The sequence below is a fragment of the Scyliorhinus canicula genome, chromosome 12, assembly GCF_902713615.1.
Source record: "Scyliorhinus canicula chromosome 12, sScyCan1.1, whole genome shotgun sequence".
Lineage (NCBI taxonomy): Eukaryota > Metazoa > Chordata > Chondrichthyes > Carcharhiniformes > Scyliorhinidae > Scyliorhinus > Scyliorhinus canicula.
Window position 1 is genome coordinate 161463543 of NC_052157.1, and position 26664 is coordinate 161490206.

General features: G+C 48.4%; 2 protein-coding genes across 3 annotated transcripts in view; both read left to right on the plus strand.

The window, feature by feature from the left end:
- The window catches only part of ncbp3 (nuclear cap binding subunit 3), a 40183-nt gene extending 25424 nt beyond the window's left edge, over nt 1-14759 (plus strand). Inside the window, exons 5-13 of one of the 2 annotated variants that reach the window (XM_038814738.1) lie at nt 2738-2866; nt 3596-3720; nt 4796-4904; nt 7499-7598; nt 8870-8976; nt 9459-9723; nt 11783-11955; nt 13609-13761; nt 14300-14759. In XM_038814738.1, coding sequence (XP_038670666.1) covers nt 2738-2866; nt 3596-3720; nt 4796-4904; nt 7499-7598; nt 8870-8976; nt 9459-9723; nt 11783-11955; nt 13609-13761; nt 14300-14580 — 1442 coding nt within the window. In that variant the 3' untranslated portion in view covers nt 14581-14759. The remainder of the gene's footprint in view (nt 1-2737; nt 2867-3595; nt 3721-4795; nt 4905-7498; nt 7599-8869; nt 8977-9458; nt 9724-11782; nt 11956-13608; nt 13762-14299) is intronic. The other variant, XM_038814739.1, reaches the window with a different exon arrangement.
- A 3467-nt stretch (nt 14760-18226) lies between these two features.
- Nucleotides 18227-26664, plus strand: part of LOC119975158 — a 34097-nt gene continuing 25659 nt past the window's right edge. Inside the window, exon 1 of the mRNA XM_038814743.1 lies at nt 18227-19205. Coding sequence (XP_038670671.1) covers nt 19156-19205 — 50 coding nt within the window. The 5' untranslated portion in view covers nt 18227-19155. The remainder of the gene's footprint in view (nt 19206-26664) is intronic.

Below are 26664 nucleotides of genomic sequence, written 5' to 3' on the forward strand. Positions count from 1 at the left end.
GAAAACATCCCCTGAACTCTCCGTCCAGTCCAGCTTCCATTACGGCAGGTGTGAAGCTTGAATGGATTTTTGCAGCCACTCTAGGCCGAGCTGTGTGGGAGGGTGAGCTGTGAGGCGGATGCAGAGATCCTTCAGTGTGATTTGGACAAGCACAGTGAGTGGGAAAATGAATGGCAGATGCAGTATAATGTGGATAAATGTGAGGTTATCCACTTTGGTAGAAAACACAAAAGGGCAGACTATTATCTGAATGGCCATAAATTAGGAGAGGGGAATGTGTAACGAGACCTGGGTGTCCTTGTGCACCAGTCACTGAAGGTAAGCATGCAGGTGCAGCAGGCGGTAAAGAAGGCTAATGGTGTGTTGGCATTCATTACGAGAGGATTTGAGTACAGGAGCAGGGATGTCTTGCTGCAGTTCTACAGGGTGTGAGGCCACACCTGGGGTATTGTGTGCAGCTTTGCTCTCCTCATCTGAGGAAGGATGTTTAAGCTATGGAGAGAGTGCAGCGAAGGTTTACCAGACTGATTCCTGGGAGGACAGGGCTGACGTTAGAGATTGAATCGGTTAGAATTGTATTTGCTGGAGTTAGAAGAATATTGGGGGGGGGTTCATAGAAACCTATAAAATTCTAACAGGGTAGATGCGGGAAGGATGTTCCCGATGGTGGGGGGGTCCAGAACCAGGAGGCACAGTCTGAGGATACGGGGTAGACCACTTAGGACCGAGATGGGCAGAAATTTCTTCACCCGGAGAGCGGTCGGCCTGTGGAATTTGTTACCACAGAAAGCAGTTGAATCCAAAACATTGTATATTTTCAAGAAGCAGTTAGATACAGCACTTGGAGCGAAGAGGATCAAAGGATTTGGGGAGGAAAGTCGGCTGAGGCTGTTGAGTTGGATGATCAGCCATGATCATAATGACTGGTGGAGTGGGCTTGAAGAGCCGAATGGCTTCCTTCTGCTTTTATTTTTCCTACGTTTCTAAGCCAGCCAGATAATCCAACTGCAGTACTGGGGGAGGGCTGCACTGTCAGAGGGTCAGTACTGAGGGAGTGCCGCACTGTCAGAGGGTCAGTACTGAGGGAGTGCGGCACTGTCAGAGGGTCAGTACTGAGGGAGTGCTGCACTGTCAGAGGGTCAGTACTGAGGGAGTGCTGCACTGTCAGAGGGTCAGTACTGAGGGAGTGCCGCACTGTCAGAGGGTCAGTACTGAGGGAGTGCTGCACTGTCAGAGGGTCAGTACTGAGGGAGTGCTGCACTGTCAGAGGGTCAGTACTGAGGGAGTGCTGCACTGTCAGAGGGTCAGTACTGAGGGAGTGCCGCACTGTCAGAGGGTCAGTACCGAGGGAGTGCTGCACTGTCAGAGGGTCAGTACTGAGGGAGTGCTGCACTGTCAGAGGGTCAGTACTGAGGGAGTGCTGCACTGTCAGAGAGTCAGTACTGAGGGAGTGCTGCACTGTCAGAGGGTCAGTACTGGGGGAGGGCTGCACTGTCAGAGGGTCAGTACTGAGGGAGTGCTGCACTGTCAGAGGGTCAGTACTGAGGGAGTGCTGCACTGTCAGAGGGTCATTACTGAGGGAGTGCTGCACTGTCAGAGGGTCAGTACTGAGGGAGTGCCGCACTGTCAGAGGGTCAGTACTGAGGGAGTGCTGCACTGTCAGAGGGTCAGTACTGAGGGAGTGCCGCACTGTCAGAGGGTCAGTACTGAGGGAGTGCTGCACTGTCAGAGGGTCAGTACTGAGGGAGTGCCGCACTGTCAGAGGGTCAGTACTGAGGGAGTGCCGCACTGTCAGAGGGTCAGTACTGAGGGAGTGCTGCACTGTCAGAGGGTCAGTACTGAGGGAGTGTTGCACTGTCAGAGGGTCAGTACTGAGGGAGTGCTGCACTGTCAGAGTCAGTACTGAGGGAGTGCCGCACTGTCAGAGGGTCAGTACTGAGGGAGTGCTGCACTGTCAGAGGGTCAGTACTGAGGGAGTGCTGCACTGTCAGAGGGTCAGTGCTGAGGGAGTGCTGCACTGTCAGAGGGTCAGTGCTGAGGGAGTGCTGCACTGTCAGAGGGTCAGTACTGAGGGAGTGCTGCACTGTCAGAGGGTCAGTACTGAGGGAGTGCTGCGCTGTCAGAGGGTCAGTACTGAGGGAGTGCTGCACTGTCAGAGGGTCAGTACTGAGGGTGAGCCACTCTGTCAGAGAGTCAGTACTGAGGGAGTATTCGGCTGGAGGTGCTATCTTTGTGATGAGGTGTTGAACCTAGGGCCCCTGTATGCCCTCTCAAATGGACGTAGAAGTTGCCATGGCTTCTATTTTGAAGAACTGCCCACTGTTCTGGGGCAGCTAACTTTTAAAAATAAAATTCCAATTAAGGGGCAATTGAGTGTGGCCAAACTATCTACCCTGCACATCTTTGGGTTGTGGGGGTGAAACCCACGCAGACACGGGGAGAAGGTGGAAACTCCACACGGACAGTGACCCAGAGCCGGGATCGAACCTGGGAACTCGGCGCCGTGAGGCAGCAATGCTAACCACTGCACCACTGTGTGCATTTCAGACATGGCATTACACTGAACTTCACAAGTACTTTATTGGCACTTTGGGATGCCCTGATGTTTAAAAAGCCATGCACAAGTAGTGAGTTTGTGCTGAATAAAGTGGTGCTGAGTTTGCTAGGGGACCGACTGTTAACGTTGGTGCTAATTTGTCCACATTTGTGAAAGTCTGATTGTTTGGACGTTTCCTAGGTAACGTGGTGTGGCTCGATGATGTGACCGCTGGCCGTGCTATGTTGAACCTGAGTATTGGGGCAGATGGGAGTGCGAGTACCCACTCCGAGGCTTCAGTCAGGGGCAAGCTCAACTCTGTGAAACAAGGTAATTCCTGAATGCTGCTGATCAAACAGTTACTTAACCACCATCTCGGTAACCTGAGGAAAGGCTGGTGAACTTGTAGTGACTGTTTGTGCTGCCGTGTATATCAGTCTTACCATTGGATCACATTTTAACCTGCACTGTGACTTGATTCCGGATTGTTTGTTGTGTCACAGCTGCTAACCCTGGGGATAATGCCGCACCCTCCAATGTGCCCTATTTACAGCACATTTGGGTCTGTGCCAGACTTTGTGCTGCAGAAGAACCTCCTGTTCTGTGAGAACAGTAGAGTCCCTGCAGTGTAAATGGGGCGCCTGTGACCTGCAGCTACACCCGGGTACCGTGTTCCCCATGTTACACGTATATGTTGCAATCGTCCTTTCAGTTACTCCCTGGGTGTGTTTCGTGCACTGGTATCATTCCGAAACCATTGTGCTTTCAGAAAACAATGCTGCTTATATGACGATGTTAATCTTCCCTCTTATACTTCACCCAATGTTACCCAGCTCAAATTCACTCACTTGTAAATTTGATTTCCCTGTTTTAATCCACTTGTCTTGCAGCCAAGCACTAGACAGAAGCAAGCCTGATGTGTCCCAGCCTCTGTTTGATGTAACCCTGATCTGTAAGACCCACTTGACGTCATGTTTGGCAACGTTGCCAATTGCTCTCAGTGATTCCTGGACACCTTTACTGCTTCTTTGATAGTTACTTTGCACTGTTTTGCTACAGATGGCTCCAATGAACAGGAGCCGGCTGAGAGAGCTGATGATGAAGAAGAAGAGGAGGGGGAGTTAGAGAAGGAGTCCAGGGCCGCTGGAGAGGACGAATGCAAGACAACCACAACAGACAATGAGGTAGGTGTGGGATTAGAACCCCAATGAGGTAGGTGTGGGATTAGAACCCCAATCGTTGAGAATATTCAAGACCAAAGTGATTAGATTTCTGTACACTAAGGATATGAGGGTGGTACAGAAGGCGCGTTTCATAGGATTTCGTAGAATTTACTGTGCAGAAGGAGGCCATTTGGCCCATCGAGTCTGCACCAGCCCTTGGAAAAAGCACCCCACTTAAGCCCACGCCTCCACCCTATCCCCGTAACGCCACCCAACCATTTTGGACACTAAGGGCAATTTATCATGGCCAGTCCAACTAACCTGCACATCTTTTTTTAAAAATAAATGTTTTTATTGGGTTTTTTTGAACAAGGTATGATTACCGTTATGTACACAGAATAAGAAACACATATATATATAAACACATTTAGAGGAGAAGGGCACACCCCAACATAAAAAAAATACAATAACATATGAAATAGAATAACTGGTGGGGTATTGTGCACCAGCTCGACAGCGACATCTCTGTACATCTGGCAAAATTATCCACCCCACAGAAGTAGGTGACTGCCTGCGGGGGGGGGGGGGGGGGGGGGGGGGGGGGGGGGGGAGACCTGGGGGGGGCAAGCACACCTTCGGGTGCCGGGGAGAAAATCACAGTGTGCGATATTTGGCTGTGCTGCTGTCGCCCACCATTCCCGGACGGGTCTCGCTGCCGTCCCACGCTCGCCCCCCGCTTCTGCCGCTCCTCCCGTCCTCCATCTCCAGTTACCTCGTTCCCCGCTCCTGGAGATGTCATGCACGTTTTGGTGTCCCGTGTCCTCCCTCCGGCTCCCGCTTCCCTGCCCCCCGCCGGCCCTCCTCTCCCGTCCCCCCCCCTCCACGGTTCGCCTACCTCTCCCCAGGTTTAGCTGTCTCCCCCCCCCCCCCCCCTCCCTGATATTCACCTGGTCGTTATTACGACACCCACCCAGAGTCCCAAGGGAACATTGTGTTTCTTGTATTGAGCTTGGGTGCAAACGTACTCGAGGTTGTCATTCTCCCTGAGCCATGATAAATTAACTGCAGAGTCATTTTTCTGTCTCTTTCGGGCCAGTTGGACACGCTGTCACAGACAGAACAAGCCTCAATCCTTCGAAATGATATGCGGCCAGCGATCAGGGCAACGCAGGGGAACGAGCTGCAACTCCGATTCGCCACCAAAGGTGAGTGAGATCCAGTTCCCCACCAGCCGCCACAGTACAGGAACATCAGATCAGAAGGCTGTTTGACTGTGGTAGGCATCAGTCTCCCCAATCCTCTCCTGGTTCAGTATCGTCTCTGTGAGCCCTGCTGGTTCACCTTAGGGAGCGGGACGAGTGGTTGTGGAGGGCCAATGGGACGAGGTTAGCGTCGTTCAACCTGTTCCGGGGGGGGGGGGGCACGTTTCCATTTTTCTCACCTGAGGGGCCAATGCGCACATTTAGGAAATATAAAGTTTGGCACAGCATTAAACATGACTCAGAGTGTGAAAGGGTGAGAGGGTGTCCAGCTCACTCCCAGTCTCGGTACACACTCGCCCTCGCACACACTGTCACCCCGACACACACTCTCTGGTGTGGACCCCCATCTCTAAAACCCCCCCCCCGCCCATACTCACTGCTGTAATTAACATTTGGATGGTGGGGACAGGAAAGATCAGGCCTGTCCGCTCTCTGGAGTGGACATTTGCAGTAATGGGGATGTCAGTAATCTCTGTGGGGGTGTTAATCGCTGCAGTTTCTCCGAGTCACATTGGATCACGTGGTTATAGTCGACCACCTACTGCATGACTCAGCGACAGTCTATAAACCACCCATCCTCACTCACACACTCCCTCTCCCCACCCACCCCCTCCTACATATGAAATAGGAGCAGGAGGTGGCCATTCGGCCCCTCGGGCCTGCTCTGCTATTCAGTTAGATCATGGCTGATCTATTTGTGCTGTTCATTTTCTTTTGAGTATCCCCCATAACCTTTGACTCCGTTGCCAATCAATAAACTTTCGACCTCTGCTTCAAACGTATTCAGTGGTCCCGCCTCCTTCTGAGGAGAGAGTTATAAAACTCGATGGGAAAACATTTCTCATTGTCTCTGTCCGAAAAGGGTGTCTCCTAATTTGAAAACAGCACCCCCGCCAGCTCTGGACACTCCCACAAGAGGAAACATCCTTTCCACGCCCACCTTGTCGAGACCATTCAGGACCTTATTAACTTCAGTCAAGTCAACCCCCACTCTTCTAAACTCCAGTGGGACATGTGCACCCACTGAGGGAAGCACCATGAGCAGAGGGGAAGGCGGGAGGGAGGGTTAGCGGAGGCCCTGCGCACTGCTGTCTCTCTCCTCTCCCGAAATCCTTCCCTTTTAAACAGCACCATAAATGCTGTGAGCTGCAGGGCTATGAGCCGCGTGCGGTGGGATTAAAAAGCACACCTGGGTGCCCTTGGGCTGGCATGAACAAGGTGGGCCGAAAGGCCTCCTTCCAGACTTTAAACGTTTCTCTGATTCTATTTCCTTCCCGAAAGAACATTTGAGAACAGCAATCAACAATGATTTCATAATTATCATTGGACTTAATTCCACTACACCACCACCTCCCCAAGCCATCGGCAGAACGTGCAGAGAGCAGCGGCCTGTGCTTACAGGAACAGCCCCTCGCAGAATCTTCAACTTTGCTTTCCTAGGGCAGCACGGTGGCCTAGTGGTTAGCACAACCGCCTCACGGCGCTGAGGTCCCAGGTTCTATCCCGGCTCTGGGTCACTGTCCGTGTGGAGTTTGCACATTCTCCCCGTGTCTGCGTGGGTTTCGCCCCCACAACCCAAAAATGTGCAGAGTAGGTGGATTGGCCATGCTAAATTGCCCCTTAATTGGAAAAAACAAATTGGGTACTCTAAATTAAAAAAAAACTTTGCTTTCCTGTCCTACTGGCTTTTTGAACATTGTCTCCGGAGGGGGAAGGGAGGAGGAAGAAGGGGGGGGGGTAGGAGGAAGGGGGTGGGGGAGAGGAAGGGGAATGAGGGAGAGGGTGGGGAGGAGGAGGAAGAGGAAGGGTGGATAGGAGGGATGAGGGAGGGGGTGGGAGAAGGAATGGGGGTGGGGGAGGAGGAAGGGGGCATGGGAGGGCGTGTGGGACAGGATAAGGGAAGGGATGGGGGAGGGTGTGTGAATTAATGGGGTGGGGGAGAGTGTGATAGATGAGGGAGAGCGGGGGTGGGGAGGAGGAGGAAGGGAGGCGAGTGAGGGGGTGGGGATGGAGGAGGGGGCTGCAGGAGGAGGAAGGGGGTGAGGGATGTGGGAGGGGAGGAGGTGGGTGAGGGGGAGGCGAGTTGAGAACCCTTGGGGCAGAACCTTCGGGTACGAGCCCAGTCTGTTGAGGGTGATGTCAGGAATCACTTCCTGACACAGGGGGTGGGAATCTGGAACTTTCCCTTCAAAAAATATTGAAGCTGAGGATCAGTTACAGCATTCAAGATTGAGATCAATAGTTTGTTGAGTGCCATGTTATGGGATATGTAGGTAAAACAGGTAATGGAGTGCAGATGCAGAGCACCGTGACCCAGGGGAACAGGCTCCAGGGGCTGACTGCTCTCCTGTCCTGTGGAGCCCAGCAAACGGAATTCTGTCGATAATTCCCCCCTCCCACAACGAACCCACCCTCGGTCTCTGTGGCACCCTGCTCCCTGGCTGGGGTGGGTGTGGGCATTCCTGTGTATTCTGTAAGTCGCTGAGTTGTCAGAGCTTTACCCTGGGCTGTCAGTGACAGCTTGTGCTGTATTGCAGATGATCAGAAGGAATTAGGAGCCGCCAGGCGGAGTCAGTATTATATGAAATATGGAAATCCGAATTACGGTGGTATGAAGGGGATCCTGTCAAATTCCTGGTGAGTAACCTGTTTAGGGGCTGGACAGGTGAGTAATGTTTACTGAACAGTAGCTCAGTGGGCTAGACAGCTGGTTTGTGATGCAGGGCACGGCCAGCAGCACGGGTTCAATCCCCGTACCGGCTGAGATGATTCATGATGGCCTCGCCTTCTCAGCCTTGCCCCTTGCCTGAGGTGTGGTGATCCTCAGGTTAAATCACCACCAGTCAGCTCTCCCCCCTCAAAGGGGAAATGAGCCCATGGTCATCTGGGACTATAGCGACTTTACCTCACGGCACATTCACAAGTGTATCGCCGAATCTGTCAGTTGGGTTAATGCACTTTGCTGTACATCAGTTAGAAATGGACTGTTGACACAAGGATGAGCCGGTTCTTTGGGAGCGAGGACAGGTGTATTAGGTGCTCAGGGAGCCCGGCAAACCATGCCCATATGTTCTGGGCATGCCCAGCGCTGGGGGAATTTTGGAAGGGTGTAGCAAGGACGGTGTCGAGGGTGGTAGGATCCAGGGTCAAACCGGGCTGGGGGCTCGCAATATTTGGGGTTGCAGAGGAGCCGGGAGTGCAGGAGGCGAAAGAGGCCGGCATTCTGGCCTTTGCGTCCCTAGTAGCCCGGCGGAGGGTTCTTCTTCAGTGGAAGGATGCGAGGCCCCCCAAGCGTGGAGGCCTGGATCAACGATATGACGGGGTTTATTAAATTGGAGAGGGTGAAATTTGCCCTAAGGGGATCAGTGCAGGGGTTCTTCAGGAGGTGGCAGCCATTCCTAGATCTCCTGGCAGAACGGTAGGAAAAGGCCAGCAGCAGCAGCAACCCGGGGGGGGGGAGGGGGGGTCGTCTCTTTGTTTTGGGCTGAAGGGATATGTTCTTTGCTAATGACGGTCGTTAATTTATTTCTTTTTTGTATACATTGGGGGGGGGGGGGGGGGGGGGGGTTGTTCATTCTGTTCTTAGTATTTTCTGTTATTGATATTTTGTGAAAATTTGAATAAAAATTATTTTAAAAAAAAAAGGAAATGTACTGTTGACTTTACCCTGCCTTCTTATTATTCTCATAATGGGACCATTTATTACCCTTTTCTAGCCACCCTGAGGAGGTGGTGCAGCAGGAGACAGTGCAGGCTCCCATCTTGAAGCCTGTTGCATTGGAGTGCCTTGCTGGAGAATTTCACAAAAAACTGGATAAAGACAGCAGGTGTTCATCCGTAAAGGGTATTAATGAACCAATGACCGCTCATGGTTTGTTGCTGACCTCTCGCACTTTGCCTTTCCACAGGAAGCGACGATATCATGCCCGACGGATCCAGAGAGACGTTATTAAGAAAAAATCTTACCTGCCCGAAGATGTGGGACTGGAATCGTGTTACAAACACCATCACTCTGGTCTGTCTGCATTCACTCGGCAGGGGTGTGTAGGATTGGGATGCGATTGGGTGGGAAGTAACTGTGCAGACAGAAACACGGTTAACGTTTCAGCTTCTGTTGCAATTGGATGATATTAGTGATGAACACTGTGTAGAGATAGCGGAAAGAAGGCAGGGATAGAATGTGCGGAGGCGAGAAGTGATTAAAGACAAAGGGTGATGTTGATGGTAATCAGAGGTGGAAATGGTTGCCAAATATCTGAGAAAAAGGGAGTGGCAATTAATATGCAAAATTGTTCCGCTGGATGTCCCAGACAGTGGGAAGGGAGGAGGTAAAAGAGCAACTGTTGGCCTCTCTTGCATTTTCATATGAACCCACCGTGGGGAACGAGGGTATGGATGGTGTTGGGGGTGATTTGAAGAGTGAGATTTACTATCGTTGCTCACTCGTTGACGGTTTTGCATCATTAATGCCAGGCTGATGGGTTTCATTGTTCACAGGTCTGGGCAATGTTCCTGAGGAGCCGATCCAGGAGGAGGATGAGGACGAGGATGATGCAGAGCAAGATATGGAGGCAGATGACCGGGTGGTGGTTGAATATCGCAACGAGAGTCGCACGGGTGGGCACTTTAGCCCCCGGGGTTCTGACTCTGATGAGATGGACTATGATCTGGAGTTGAAGATGATCTCAATGCCATTGCCCAAGAAGAGTCTGAAGATGACTATGTATGCAGACGAAGTGGAGGCCCGGCTGAAGACTATTCGGTGAGTCTTATCCAAAGACCCTCCAAGCTTCCTCACCCTTCCCTGGAGCCAATGGCTCCTTGCTGAGTTCATGGTGGCCGTTGATATTCTGCCCATTCCAGATGGTGAGAGTTGCCAGGTCCCATAACCAGCTGGGGGGCAACTCACCAACTCCTGACTCTGCCCTCGTCCACGGCCCACTCTGTCCAGTAGGAACCGCTGGGTGGTGAACAGGAGTGAATTAGTATTTTGCGAGGAAAAAGGAGGACAGACAATATGAACAAAATGGTCAAATAAAAATAAAATATTGCGGATGCTGGAAATCTGAAATAAAATCAGAAACTGCTGGATAAACAAAATGGTATTATTGAGAGAGGGTGCTGGAACAGAGACTTAAGTGGGTGGGCTGGAGAGGCTGCTGTCTTTGAAGGTGACAAGCCAGTTTCTTTCCTGGAAAAAACTAAGCATAAAGTATTCTTAACCTTAACAGAGGGATAGAGTGCAAGAGAAAAGTAAACCTTTCAAACAGGACCCTTAGCTGCAGAGCTTTATCTAATTCTTGCCGAGGCCTTGGAAAGAGTTGAGCAGATTTAGCAGAATTGGAGCAAGGATAACAATCTTTATCAGTGTCACAAGTAAGCTTACATTAACACTGCAATGAGGTTACTGTGAAAAGCCCCTAGTCGCCACATTCCGGCGCCTGTTCGGGTACACAGAGGGGGAATTCAGAATGTCCAATTCACCTAACAGCACGTCTTTGGGGACTTGTGGGAGGAAACCGAAGCACCCGGAGGAAACCCACGCAGACACAGAGAGAACGTGTAGACTCCGCACAGTGATCCAAGCCTGGAAACGAACCCGTGTCCCTGGCGCTGTGAAGCAACAGTGCTAACCACTGTGCTACCGTGCCGCCATAAGAGATCTCTGTTAATGTGGAGAGACAGGAAAAGCTGGGATTGTTGCAAGGGCAGAACAGGTTAAGGGGAGATTCAATAGAGATGTTCAAAATCATGAAAATTTTAATAGGCAGCACAAGGAGAAGCTTTCTAGGGGCAGGAGGGTCGTAAGCAGAGGGATACAGATTGGAGAGAATCTGCAAAAGAATCAGAGGGGCGATGAGAAATGTTTTTAACTCTGCGAGTTGTTGTGATCTGGAAGGTTCTGCCTGACAGGGCGGTGAAAGTCGATTCAATCACAACTTTCAGAAGGGAATTGGATCAATCTTTGGAAAGTAGAAATTTGCTGAGGGAAGAGCTGGGTGGAGTGGGGATTGATTGGATCGATCCTTCAAAGAGCTAGCACAGGCATGACTCTCTGTATGATGGGCCGAATGCTGTAAGATTCTAAGTCCCAGTGGTTGTGGCAGTAAATGGAAAGTCTGGAATCACGCTGGAACTTGTTTTATCCCGTGTGATATCCAGCATTTCTGGCTGTTGATGGCCATTAGGAACAGGAAGGGGATCTATTCAGCCCCTCGAGCTTGTTTCATTTCTATTAGATCCTGGTTGATTTGTACCTTAACCCCATCCACCGACCATGATTCCATAACCCCTTAACTCGTGTCCAATGAGAATCGGTATCAATTTCAGTCTGGACATTTTCAACTGGCCCTCAGCATCTACAGTGTTTTGGGGAGAGTTTCAGATTCTCCTTGGTGTGAGCAGGTTCTTCCTGAAATCACCGCTGAACAGCCTGGCTCCAATTTTAAGGTTCTGCCCCATTGTTCTGGACACCGACTGCCCCCACCCCCGAGCAAACCAGTTCCCTCTATTGACCTTATCAAACCCATTAATCATCTGCAACACCTCCACATGATCAGATCGCAAGCGTCGAAACTCAAAGAAATGCAAGCCTAGTCCTGAGTTTGACCCTTTATATTGTTCGGTAGAGTCCGCACTGCAGCCCTTCCCAGGCCAATCCTGAGGGGTGGGGCCCAGAACTGAAGACGGTTACTCCATATGGGGTCTGACTAGAACTTTATAAAAACTGTTTAAAAATGTTGGTGCAAAGTAGTTGCTGAATTTTCCCACTGACTGCGTGTGCTTCTTGTCCACCCCTCTCCGTCCTCCTGCTTCCCTAGGAACTCGATGAAGCCGGAAACAAACATGACAATTGTGTCCAGCAACGTGCGGAACCGGATCGGTGCCAGGCTTTCGACTGAGAAGGTGTCGGATGTGCGGCTACTCCTGGAGGAGAAACGGCAGCAGGCGGAGAGGCAGCTGCCCACGGGAGCTGGCAGCAGCTCCGTCACTGGTACCAATACTCACCCTATCTCCTATTAAACCCAGTCTGCTTACAGAAACCATCAACAAACCACTTCCTTTTGTGGGAGCTGCAAATTAAAACCATTTTATCAAAAAATGTCATCGAATCTGGAGAAAGTGGGATTGTTCTCCTTTGAGCAGAGAGGGAGATTTAATCAAAGTAAATTGAGAGGTGGATATGCAGCCAGACCTTGGTGTCCTTGCGCATCAGTCGCTGAAAGTAAGCGTGCAGGTACAGCAGGCAGTAAAGGCAAATGGTATGTTGGTCTTCATAGCGCGAGGATTTGAGTACAGGAATAGAAATGTTTTACTGCAATTGTATAGGGCATTGGTGAGGCCACACCTGGAGTACTGTGTGCAGTTTTGGTGTCCTTATCTGAGGAAGGATGTTGTTGCTATGGAGGGAGAGCAGCGAAGGTTTACCAGGCTGATTCCTGGGATGGCGGGACTGTCATACGGGGAGGGACTAAATCGGTTAGGATTATATTCATTGGAGTTTGGAAGAGTGAGAGGGGATCTCATAGAAACTTAGAAAATTCTAACAGGATTAGACAGGGTAGATTCAGAAAGAATGTTCCCGATGGTGGGGGTGCGCAGAACTAGGGGTCTTTTAGGACTGAGGTGAGGAGCAATTTCTTCACCCGGAGAGTGGTGAATCTGTGGAATTCACTCCCACAGAGAGTAGTTGAGGCCAAAATGTGTAATTTCAAGATGGAATTAACTATAGCTCTTGGGGCTAAAGGGATCAAAGGATATGGGGGGGAAGGCGGGATCAGGATATTGAACTTGATGATCAGCCATGATCAGAATGAATGGCGAAGCAGGCTCGAAGGGCAGCACGGTAGCATAGTAGTTAGCACAATTGTTTCACAGCTCCAGGGTCCCAGGTTCAATTCCGGCTTGGGCCACTGTCTGTGTGGAGTCTGCACATCCTCCCCGTGTCTGCGTGGGTTTCCTCCGGGTGCTCCGGTTTCCTCCCACAGTCCAAAGATGTGCAGGTCAGGTGGATTGGCCATGATAAATTGCCCTTAGTGTTGGGTGGGGTTACTGGGTTATGGGGATAGGGTGGAGGTGTTAACCTTGGGTAGGGTGTTCTTTCCAGGAGCCGGTGCAGACTCGATGGGCCGAATGGCCTCCTCTGCACTGTAAATTCTATGATCTATGAAGGGCCGAATGGTCTCTGCCTATTTTCTATTCAAAATGATGAGGTGTTTTCCTGAATAAGGAGAAATTGTTTCTGGTGGAAATCCAGTCAGTGACAGATTTAAGATAAAAGATTGAATTTATTTGGCTGAGGAGCCAGTGGGAACATCAGAATATTTTTTCTACAGCGAGTTGTGATGTAGAATGTACTGCCTGAAATGTCAGACAGAGGCAACAGGTTCAATAGGAACGTTCAAAAGATAATTGGAGAAATGCATGAAAACATTGTCAAGGCTTTGGTAAAAGAACAGGGGTGAGTGGAATTAATTGTATAGTACAGACACAGTGGGCTGAACGGCCTCCTTGTGTGCTGTAAGATTCTATGTGAACAGTAATGCAGCCTCCAGTATGTTTGTTGGTGACACTTGCTGCTGGGTGTGGGATACTTGGCACCGGATGACCTTTGATTGATGGTGTACTTCTCCTGTGTTGGTTCCAGGTGTCAGACAGCGGCTGGGGAAAAGGCCCCACTCTCCACCGGCCAGCAGCATCTCCGTCACCCACAGAGAGCCCCAGACAGATGTTCACAGCAGACTGGGCTTCCCCAAGCAGGAGAGCAGGAGCTTCACACCCGACAAGAACAAAAGAACTGGTAAATGTTTGGGGGTCGCCACTCTATCCAGCTGCCACTCGCCCTCGTGGCCATCAGTGAGATGATGCTGGGGATAGAGGAACGTGTGATCGAGAGTCCGCTGTTGAGCCTATTGCTGAGGAATATTATGGATGAGCAATGAATGCCGGGATTGTCAGCAACATCTGCAACCTGAGATTAATTAATGAAAATCCCAGGACATTACTCAGTGCAGTACAGGGCAGCTTCGCGCTGTGTCTGGCAATATTTATCACTCTCGTGATGTGGTCATTACTAAATTGCTGTCTCTGGGATTCTGTCTGCAGATTGGCTGCTCTGTATTCCACATTCCAGTGACGACCGTTTGAAAATATTTCATTGGTTGTGAAGCACTTTGGAACAGGGGCTATAGAAATGTAAATATTTCCTCCCCTATGCAGCATTGAGACCAAGAGCATTTCTGCTGCTTCGCTCAGTGATCTATCAGTGAATCATTATTGGACACATATACTTGAAAGCACAGGAGGTGATTTTTATTCTGCTGTTTTCTTCCCAACAGGGAGTTTATGGAGTCGCCTTGGCAAACCCCCAGGAAAATGTGAAAAGGTGCCAGAGAAAGAGGCAGAGAAGGAGCCTGCTGCGGAGAAGGAGGCAGAGGTAGTGGTGAAAGAGGAGGCAGAGGAGGAGAGGGATGAGGATGATGACACAGAGCTCCAGCGTGCCTGGGGCGCTCTGATCAGAGAGAAGGAGCGCTCACACAAGAAGAGTCGATTAGACAACCTCCCATCACTACAGATTGAAATTAGCCAGGAGAGCTCCACCTCGGACAGTGAATCCTGACCTCTTGAAGCCCTGGCCACGAACTCTGACCTACCATGAAGAGAATTGGCAGCTCCCCGGGGGCACACACGGACAATTTGCCAACCGAGCTGAAAGCAGGCATCTGTGTTTGGAACAAACTCGCCCCGACATGTTACCGTTTACCTTCTGACTGAATTAAATTTAACCTTGAAACTGAATTGTCAGCTGAATTTATTTCAGTGATTGTTTGCCTGCAAAAGAATCCTTCTAATCCCCCTCTCTCTCCCTTCCCTCCTCCCCCAGTTAGCGATACAGGGAGCTTAAAACCAGTCGGAATTGGGGGAGCGAGGACTGGGCGAGAGATCTGGCCTAGTGTTCATTATTCTGTTGTGGTTTGTATTTATATTCAAAAAGAAATGTGGATTTCAAGGGGGGGGGGGGGGGGGGCTCCTCCCAGTGTGGAGTATGCTTTAGTACTCTGCATCATGTTTATTATTCTGCTGTAGCACTACATCACACTTCTCAGCCCTTGAGCATTCTGCTTGACCAGTTTTTGTACTTACTTAGAAAATAGGACAGTAGGAAGTCTTAACAACACCAGGTTAAAGTCCAACTTGTTTGTTTCAAACACTAGCTTTCGGAGCAGTGCTCCGAAAGCTAGTGTTTGAAACAAACATGTTGGACTTTAACCTGGTGTTGTTAGACTTCTTACTGTGCTCACCCCAGTCCAACACCGGCATCTCCACATCTTAGAAAATAGGAGCAGGGGGAGGCCATTCATTATGCTCATGGCTGATCATCAAGTTCAATACCCTGATCCCACCTCCCCCATTTCCCTTGATCCCTTTAGCCCCAAGAGCTGTATCTAATTCCACCTTGAGCGCCAGGGTCCCAGGTTCGATTCCCTGCTGGGTCACTGTCTGTGCAGAGTTTGCACGTCCTCCCCATGTCTGCGTGGGTTTCCTCCGGGTGCTCCGGTTTCCTCCCACAGTCCAAAGATGTGCAGGTTAGGTGGATTGGCCATGATAAATTGCCCTTAGTGACCAAAAAAGGTTAGGAGGGTTGTTGGGTTGCAGGGATAGGGTGGAAGTGAGGGTTTAAATGGGTCAGTGCAGACTCGATGGGCCGAATGGCCTCCTACTGCACTGTATGTTCCACGTTCTAATCCCATGTGCTTTAACTTTACACAGTAATCTGCTATGATACCTTGTCAAAAGCTTTCTGAAAGTCTAAATAAACCACATCCACTGGTTCTCCCTGGTCAACTCTACTAGTTACATCTTCAAAGTATCCAATAGATCTGTCCAGCATGATTTCCCTTTCGTAAATCCATGCTGCCTTTGTCTAATTATACCACTGCTTTCCAAATGCTGTGCTATGAAATCCTTGATAATGGACTCCAGCAACTTCCCTACTACCAACGTTAGGCTCACTGGTCTATAGTTCCCTATTCTCTCTCTAACTCCCTTTTTGAACAGCGTGGTTACATTCGCTACCCTCCAATCTGAAGGAACCATTCCAGAGTCCAAAGAATTTTGGAAAATGACCACCAATCGATCTACAATTTCTGGGGCCACTTCCTTAATCTCTGGGATGAATATTATGAGGCCCTGGAGATTTATCCACATTTAATCCCATTAATTGCCCCCAAACCATTTCTTTACTAATACTAATTTCCTTCAGCTCCTGTGTTTCTCAGAACTTCTGGTACATTATTCATGTCTTCCTTTGTGAAGACAGAGCAAAGTACAAATTCAGTTCCTCAGCCATTTCTTTGTTCCCAGTTATGAATTACCCCGTTTCTGACAGGGCCTACATTTTTTATCAATCTTTCTCTTTACAGACCTACAGAAGTCTTCACAGTCAGTTTTTATGTTCCCCGCTAGCTTACTTTCATATTGTATCTTTAATCAACCCCATGGTACTTGGATGTGAATGAGTTATTTTTTAAAAATAAATTTAGAGCACCCAATTATTTTTTCAAATTAAGGGGCAATGGCCAATCCACCTACCCTGCACATCTTTGGGTTGTGGGGGTGAAACCCACGCAAACACAGGGAGAATGTGCAAACTCCACACAGACAGTGACCCAGGGCCGGGATTCGAACCCATGTCCTCAGCGCCGTGAGTTATTTTTTTAATTCGTTTGGTGGGATGGCCAATCCACCTAACCTGCTCCTCTTTGGACTGTGGGAGGAAACCCACGCAGACACGAGGAGAACGTGCAGACTCCACACAAACAAACAGTCAGCCGAGGCGGGATAGGTTGGGTTAGGGTTATAGGTTGGTGCAGAGTCAGAATGGCACTTTGCCTCCTTTGTGTGCAGCCGACGTTCAGGCTTGGGAGACACTCTCTGCCTCTTGCTCAAATTCAGCTTTGTACACAGGCTGTGCCCCATTTATCTGGGTTCTATTATATTGTACTTTACTGAGCACCTGCTCGGACCAGCACTAACCGTTTCAGTGTTTAGATGCTTTATGTGTGGGGTCTGTTCAGCTCGGAAACCTTGAGGGTTGATTAGCCCGTTAGAGCAGCTTGGGAAGGAACAGCATTTCAGATGAACTTTATGCCATGTTTCTAACTGCTCGCACCCTTCCTGCAAACAGTAATCCCCTCTGGTCACAGCAGATTCACTGTTCTTTGAAGAGCTGAAGCCATCCAGCATTTCATTAATATTTAGCATCAGTTGAGGCAATCACTTTTCCAATTTAGTCCATGCTACATTGGTGATGCTGGGGTTCAATGGGCCTGTGCCTTTTCTTAAGGGAATCCATGGCTGTTCAACTGTGGACGTCATCACGGCCAAGCCTGATCTTTCCCCCCTCCTAACACTCACTCCCGTTATTGTCTGGTAACCCTGAATTAATCTCCCTTTTCTGTCTCCGAGTAGCTGGAAGTTTTAATGCTATCAGAAGGACTTGCATATCTGAAGCATCTTTCACTACCTTCGAATGTCTGAAAGTAAATAAGGTGCTTTTTAAGTAGTCATTGTTCTAATGTAGGAAATATGGAAACCACAGAAATAAAAAATGTGACAATGACCAGGTGTCTTGTTTTAGTGATGTTGGTTGAATGATGAACATTGGCCTCAGGAAACTGAGGGGGGGGGGGGGGGGGGGGGGGGGGACTTCTCTGCTCTCCAAATAGTGGCCCTAGTCTTTCCCATAGCCTGGGCAGACAATTCCTCAGTTTAACATCCCACCCAAGAGATTCTGATAGTGCAGGACTCCCTGGGTTTTTTTATGTTACAACAGCGACTACACAGAAGTATTTAATTGCTTGTAGAATTTGGGATAGTGTGAAGGTGAGGGATACTTTGCAAATGCAACCCACGGCCACTACCATCTAGAAGGACAAGAGCAGCAGATACCTGGGAACCCCACCACCTGGAGGTTCCGCTCCAAGTCCCTGACCACACTGACTTGGAAATATGTCACCGCTTCTTCACTGTCGCTGGGGCAACATCCTGGAACTCCCTCCCTAACAGCACTGTGCATGTACCTACACCTCAGGGACTGCAGCGGTTCAAGAAGGCAGCTCACCACCATCCTCTGAAGGGAAACCAAAGATGGACACAAATGCTGACCTAACCAGCAACACCCACATCCCGTAAATTAATTTTTTTAAACCTACTTTGTCATTTTCACAGTTCAAATTAATTATTTAATTATTTGGTGGGTGGGAAGTTAGCGTGCATTGAAGATGGGTGTTGGTAAGTACAGGATGAGAGGCGAAAGGCGATTTAAGATGTCGCCACTAACCACAGGCAAAGTTTCAGCAGTTTAACCTGTCTAACCCTCCTGCGATACAGTAATGTCTGGAATAACTCCTATTTATCCAGCATCTTTAAACGAGTAATACAGCGCACATCACTTAACAGCATTATCAAAACAAAATGTTACACCAAGCCACAAAAGCTGTTGAGACTCGTGCTCAAGGGTTTGATTTGAGCATCTTGCAGGAGAGAGAGAGAGCAGAATGGTTGAGAAAGGGAATTCCAGGGGACATTCCTATAGGTTGCTCAAGCCCCTTTAAACAGCAGCATTGCGTGTAAATGTGGATCAAAGAACCACATGAGGCAGAGCTTTTAGGAGCCTTGCCTGAGCTGTCTTGTGAGTACTGTACCTTGAACTCTCAGCTAGAGGTTAGTGTCAGAAGACAAACTCTTAACCCACGCCAACTTTGGGTACCGAGACAGGCAATACTGCACGGACAGGTAGAGCCTTGGAGATTCCTTGTGTGTCCACCATCCTCTACAACGTAGATCAGCTCCAACACACGCACACACTCCACACCCACACAAAGACTCCTGCCTCCCAGTATAAGGCAGTGGATCACCCTTGGCTGACTTTCCCTCTGTAAAGAGGGAGCTCTTGAGCTCAGTGAGAGGATTTCAAGTTGAAATTGAATAACTCCTAGTTCTTGGCGTGTTGTGTCCAGGCCACTCCCTGTACTCTGTTTATTCTCCACTCACTAACAGCCTCATGCTTAGCAACCAGACAGCCACTTCCCAGAATCCACTTTATGCTTGAAAGAGTCAGCACAGTGTCAGATAGTCCAAGATACAGTCGAGAAAGAGACCCACCAGAGGGATCCATCTCAGACAAACAACAATGGTTCGTAAAACAGCCAGAAAATGGACGACCCAGTTGGGAGGCAAGAGGTAAGATATGTCACATTTAACAAGGAAGAAATCTCTAATCAATTCTCAACAGATCCCTGAGCACAGCTGGTTAGGAAATCACACCAAGGCAAACCAGACATTCATTGGTACATGCTAGCACCTGGGTACACACTCAGGCATATGAACACCAACGCATGGATGTACCTGGATATAGCTTTTGGAAATTTTGCAGGGCTAGTGGGAAAGGAATTAATTGCTCTGTCGAAACCAGCTCGGGCAGAATGAGCTGAATAGGAGCCATTTTAAATTTCTCCTTCATGGGAAGCAGGTATTGCTGTCACAGGCAAGGACTGCTTTTGTTGCCCATCCCCAACTGTGCTTGAACTGAGTGGTTTCCACAGGGCAGCCCACACTACGATTATGCTGTATCATTCTATGATTCTGTGCACCAGTAGATAGATGTCTACAAAGCAGTACACACAAAAGTACAGACAGACATAGATCTGCACTGATACATAAACACTAACCTACAGAAAAACCAGCAAAAGAGACACTGTGAAAACGGACGTTATTTTTCAAAATAATTTTGGGAGTATTGTATTATTCTGTAAAGAAGGCTGTGTGTGTGTAAATGATTTAATTACGCTGGGAATAGGTTAATAGAGAACAGCTTGTCAGCTAGGAGCTGAGACATGAAAGTGTAATGTCCGATTGGAGGTTCCTAAGTAAATAGGTTAGGATTAGACATTTGCATTAGGTGAAATATCCAGATCTGTATTTTCAAATTTCAATGGCAGGGCAAGGAACCTTTACAACTTGCAACTATTTTGTAATTAAACAAGGGAGGGTTATTAAATTTAAATTGACTGAAAGTAGCGTCCATAGGAAAATGTGGAAGATTTTTAGATTTTGGAAAAGTTGAGTTCAAGGAAGTGCTTCAGGTAATAAAATCTTAGAAAGAGAGGCATGGTGAAATGAAATGAAATGAAAATCGCTTATTGTCACGAGTAGGCTTCAATGAAGTTACTGTGAAAAGCCCCTAGTCACCACATTCCGGCGCCTGTCCGGGGAGGCTGGTACGGGAATCGAACTCTAATTTAGTGGTGTACTGGTTAGCACTATTGCCTCACGGCACTGAGGACCAGGGCGGTCCAATACCAGCACTGGGTACGCCGTGTGTGCTGAAAATGTGCCGGAGTTTTGCTATGGTCCTCCGGGCTGTCTTCGCCTGTACCTTGAGGACCTCCATCCACTTGGAGTCGGCACAAGGGGCCCACAAGGTCTATATGGAGGTGAGACTGCGGACAACCCGGCCATTCCCACAGGTGGAGCGGGGCTACAGCAGGCAGCTTCTGGTGTGCCCGACACTGGACGCAGCATTGGGCCACCCACTCGATGTCTGCATCAATGTCAGGCCACCAAATGTAGCTTTGAGCTAACATTTTCATCTAGGACACACCAGGGTGTCCATTGTGGGGGTCTGTCAGGAGCGGGCCACGTCCACGTTCGGGGACCACCACGTGGCTCCCCCAAAGGAGCACTCCATCCTCTATGCTAAGCTCCTGCATCTTTGAGGTGTAGGCCTTTAGGTCCTGTGGTGCAGCCCTGTGCTGAGCCCCATACTGCACCATGTGATGGATACAGGATAGCTGAGGGTCAATCTTGGTCCACCCGCGGATGCAGGATGCCGTGATCAATAGTGAGTCCAGAAATTGAAGGATGGCAAGAACCTCGCCGGAAGTTGTCCTCCATTTCTATTGGGTCTACTCCTGGATTGACTTCTTCGTGATGGGTAGGTCTCTTCTCCCTGGGGTGGGGTAATTTGGCGATCATTATATTGGATCATGCTCTGCATTTTGTGGCCCTGACGTTGGAGCTGGCTGCTCTCGGAGACCCTGCAGAGAGTGGATGCGGCATTGTTCGATGAGCGGGTATCCACTGCCAGGGGGAGCACAATGAGTTGAACAGGAATGAGGTGGTCTCGCTGACCACGCTCTGGGAGGCCCTGAAGGCGGTGGTTTGGGGAGATAATCTCTTTTATGGCGCATAGAGAGAAATCTGAGGAAGGTGGAGAGGCTGGTGGGCTCCATTCTCAAGGTGGACGGCCAGTACTCGATCGCCCTGACACTGGAGTTATTGATGGACAGAAATAAATTACAAATGGATCTGGAGTTGTTGTCAACGGGTAAGATGTTGAGCTAGCTGCGGCGATCGAGCGGTCTTTTTAATAAGTATGGGGAGAAAGCCAATCATTTGTTGACTCACCAGCTGAGGTGGCAGGAAGCCTCCCGGAGATAGTTTAGATCAGGGTCTTGGATGGTGGGGTATGTTCTGTCCCAGAGAAGGGTAATGAAGTGTTTGGGGCCTTCTACTGTGGGTTATATGAGTCAGAGTCTCCAGAGGGGGTACACCAATGAGGCATTTTTGGATGGGTCCACCTTGCCGGAGCTGGAGCAGGACAGTAGGCAGGAGTTGGAGGTGCCGATAAGGGCTGCAGGAGATCATAGAACATAGAAAATACAGGCCCTTCGGCCCACAATGTTGTGCAGAACTTTTGTCCAAGATTAAGAACAAATTAATCTACACCCCATTATTCTACCGTAATCCATGTACCTATCCAATTGCCGCTTGAAGGTCCCTAATGTTTACAACTCAACTACTTCTACAGGCAGTGCATTCCATGCCCCCACTACTCTCTGGGTAAAGAACCTACCTCTCACATCCCCCCTATATCTTCCACCATTCACCATAGTTGTATTCAGTTAATGCAGACGGGCAAAGCACTGGGTCCGAATATTACAAACAGTTTGCTGGTCAGCTGGCCCCACTTCTGTTGGGTATGTTTAATGATTCCGTGCTCCGGGGGGAGGGGGGGGGGGGGGGGGGGGGTTGCCAGCCACACTGACGCGGGCATCGATTTCCTTGGTCTTCAAGGACAAGGATCGGATGGAACGTGGGTCGTATTGCCCTATTTTGTTGTTAAACTCTGACACTAAGTTGTTGTCTAAAGTGTTGGCAATGCGTTTGGTGCCCTGCCTGCCGGAGGTGATCTCAGAGGAGCAGACTGGGTTTGTTAAGGGCCGGCAGTTGTCGGACAATATTAGGAGATTGTTAAGCGTTGTGTTGTCGCCCTCCTTGGAGACCAAGCCAGAGGTGATTATTTCGATGAACGCGGAGGAGGCGTTTGATAGGGTTGGCTTTGGTCAAAATTTATTTTGTGGATTAGGCTTTTGTACAGGGCCCCCACCACACGTGTGAGTACTAATTTCCTGAGCTCGGACTATTTCCAACTGAACAGGGGTGTTCGTTATCTCCGCTTCTGTTTGCTTCAGCAATCGAGCCGCTGACCATTGCGTCGATACATACATAGATCCAAAGAAGATAGGAGCAGTAGGAGGCCTTTTGGCCCTTCCAGCCTGCTCTGCCATTCATCACCATCATGGCTGATTATCCAATTCAATAGCCTAATCCTGCTTTCTCCCCATAGCCTTTGATCCCATTCATCCCAAGGAGGAAGGCCGATGTCTTGGCCTTCACCTCTCTGACTGCACGGCGACGAATTTTGCTGGAGTGACAGTCGGCATCGCCACCGGGGGTAGCGGCCTGGTTGGGTGACCTGTACGACTACCTGCGATTAGAAAAGATAAAGTCTGAGTTAAGGGGCTCAGCAGGGGAATTTGAGAAAAGGTGGGGGATGTTTGTGACCGTGTTTGAGGAGCTGGTCGACACAGGGGGGTGGGGAGGGTGGGTGATGGGGAAGGTGAAAAAGAAGAAAAATCTGTACAAACTGTATAGTTGATTGTTGGGAAGAATGTTTCCCGGGGTGTTTATTTGCTGTGACCTACTTTGATACAAGTTTGAATAAAATGTGCTTAAAAAATGGAAATGTTTATTGTACCATGTTTATGTTGTGTTATTGTTATAAAAACTTGCAAATACCCTAATAAAAATATATATTGTTAAAAAGTGGCATCAGATTTTGAAGACAGTGATTAGAGCTATTAGTCCAGACTATCCATGCGATTGGGATTGAGGGATTCCATCTTGTTACTCGTCATTAGGGACATTGGGTTCAGTCCTTTGAGTGAATTTCAAGTCATGAAGTAAGGGGTCCAATCAAATTGATTCAGGAGAAATGACTGAGTCAGATTTCTCAAACTACTGTCCTGGATTAGGTGATGAAATTCAGAGAAAGATTGAGTACGGCATGTGAGCTAGCTAGGAAACATTTAAAGATGCGTCAACAAGTGATCTAGGGAAATGCAGATTAAAATGCAAACGGCCATAGTTTTGTGGCTGGGGGGGAAATGTGTTGCATTGTCGGTATCGGGGCAACACGGTGGCGCAGTGGCTAGCACTGGGACTACGGTGCTGAGGACCCGGGTTCGATCCCCACTCTGGGTCACTGTCCGTGTGGAGTTTGCACATTCTCCCCGTGTCTGCGTGGGTTTCACCCCCACAACCCAAAAATGTGCAGAGTAGGTGGATTGGCCACGCTAAATTGCCCCTTAATTGGAAAAAATAATTGGGTAATCTAAATTTAGAAAAGAAATTGTTGTCAGTATCAGACGAACCATTGAAAGCAAGCGTAGTGACCTTACCAGATCGAAAAGAGACTGAGTGAGGTAAACTATGTGGTGAAAGCCCCAGATAGGAGTCAATGGGTCTGCCTCTAAATATGCTCAAAAAATACTTTGACAGAGAAAATAAACGGGTGGAGATGCTGGTAGTTATAATTAAGAGAAAGGGGGTAGTGGTTAAGGATCCTGAAACTGACCTTCCACCCAATAAATTGGAGAATGAGGAAGTACTTATAAATATAAATGTGATGTTAGGCTAACTTCCAGAAAATTGGCAAGAGTGATTTAAAAGAGCTATTGCAGTCACAGAAAGCCATTTGTAGAAAGCAACTGGAAATACAGATTTAGCTGTGCATGATGTTGATGTGGGGGATTCAGTTTCAATAAGGCAGCATCCATCTAGATTAAATCCTTTAAAATTGGCTCAAGGGCTGGAAGAAATTGAATTTGGGCTACAAAATGACATCATAGGGCTGACACAGTAATTAGAGTTCACTCATTGCAACGGCGCCAAAACCAGATCGATCACCAAATTTATGTATTGATTACCGCAAAGTGAACAGTGATAAAAGGCAAATTCAAATCCCACTCCATGATTGGAGGATTGTATTGATAAACAGTCACAACATTGAAGTAGCATTTAGCTGCCACATCATACAAGGCTATGGATCAAGTGCTGGAAAATGGGACTGGAATAGAATGGCCGGCAGAGACAGGATGTGACAAAGGGCTGCTTGCTGCGCTATAAAACTCTATGATTCTAAAGTGGGACAGTGAACATTCATCACAAAAATTGAGTTGCTGCGAGGATATTGGCAAATACCCTTGTCGGAAAGAGTGAAAGAGCCATCAGCTTCCGGGATGCGGCTGGTCTATAATCAATGCAAAGTAATGCCCTTTGGCATGAAAAATACACCAGCAACATTTCAGAAACAAACAAGCAAAGTGATTGAGGGACTGAACAATTGTGCCATTTATATCAATGACTTATTTGCATCAGTCAAAAGTGGGAAGAATATTTACAACATTTAAAGGAACTGTTTGATCGATGGCTGGTAGCCAATCTGGCTAAAAGTTAATTCGTAAAAGCATAGGTTACATATTCAGTCCATTCTGTTGGACTGCATCAAGTGGTTCTCCATGAGATACAATAATAAAAGCTACTGCAGAATTCCTAATAACTACAAGAAAATGGGAAGTTTTGAGATTGCTCGGCATGACTGGATTGTTAAAAAAAATAACAAAACTCCAAAGGACAGAGGAGTGTCAGAATGCCTGAAAGTTGTACGAACTACTACAGCTGTTCTATCAGCACCTGATTCGACAAAGCAGTTGAAGTGGTTCATCAAGAATTCATGTGCCTCGCTTTAAAAATATTCAAACACTTTGCCTCCAAGCAATTTGAAGAAGAGTTTCAAAAGTTCACAACCCTCAGAGATCCACCCCCCCCTCCCCATCATCACTTGCCTTGGGTGACCCCTTATTTTTAAACAGTGACCCCTAGACCTAGATTCTCCCACAAGATGAAATATTCTCTCCACATCCACCGTTAAGTTGCCTCAGGATCTTATAAATTTCAAATCAAATCGCCTCTTAATCTTCTCAACTCAGCAGATACAAGCTTAGTCTGTCCAACCTCTCCTCATACCACAACCCATCCATTCCAGGTACTAAGTCCAGTAAACTTCCTCTGAACTGCTACCAATGCAGAACAATATTATACACAATACATAGAATTTACAGTGCAGAAGGAGGCCATTCGGCCCATCGAGCCTGCACCGGCTCTTGGAAAGAGCACCCTACCCAAGGTCAACACCTCCACCCTATCCCCATAACTCAGTAACCCCACCCAACACTAAGGGCAATTTTGGACACTAAGGTCAATTTATCACGGCCAATCCACCTAACCCGCACATCTTTGGACTGTGGGAGGAAACCGGAGCACCCGGAGGAAACCCACGCACACACGGGGAGGATGTGCAGACTCCGCACAGACAGTGACCCAAGCCGGAATCGAACCTGGGACCCTGGAGCTGTGAAGCCATTGTGCTATCCACAATGCTACTGTGCTGCCGAATACTCCAGATATGGTCCTACCAATGCCCTGTATAATTGAGGTAAAACCTCCCTACACTTGTAATCAATTCCACTTGAAATAAACAATAACATTCTATTACTTTGCTAATTACTTATTGCACCTTTTGCGATTCATGTGCTAGGACCTCCACATCCATCTGTACACTGACATAGGAACAGCTTCTTCCCCACAGCTACAAGACTCCTCAACGACTCCCCCTCGGACTGATCTGTACCCTGTAAGAACACTATTCACGACGCCCTATGTTGCTCTTGCTCATGCAATTGCTTTGTTTGGCCCCTTGCTCCGCACTGTAACCAATCAGTTTATCAATGTACCATTTGTCAATGTTCTCTGTTGATTATTCTTTTTGTCCACTATGTCCGTACTGTGTACGTTCCCTCGGCCGCAGAAAAATACTTTTCACTGTACTTCGGTACATGTGACAATAAATCAAATCAAATCAGATGACCAAAAACGTGATGAAAGAGGGAGATTTTAAGGACTGTCCTAAAGGAGGATAGAGGTTAAGGGATTAAATTTAGGGAGTGAGAATTGGAGGGGTCCAGAAATCCCTGCTGATTGCACAGTTGGAAGAGGCTACTGAGATAAGCAGGTGATTTATAATAATAATCTTTATCATAATCTGTATTGTCATGTGTAGGCTTACATTAACACTGCAATGAAGTTAATGTGAAAAGTCCCTAGTCGCCCGGCGCCTGTTCAGGTACACAGTGGGAGAATTCAGAATGTCCAAATCTGAAAACAAGCAAGAGAATTCAAAACGGCACTGGTGGACTGAGAGACAGGGTAGGTCAGCAAGCGCAGCAGTGAACAGAAC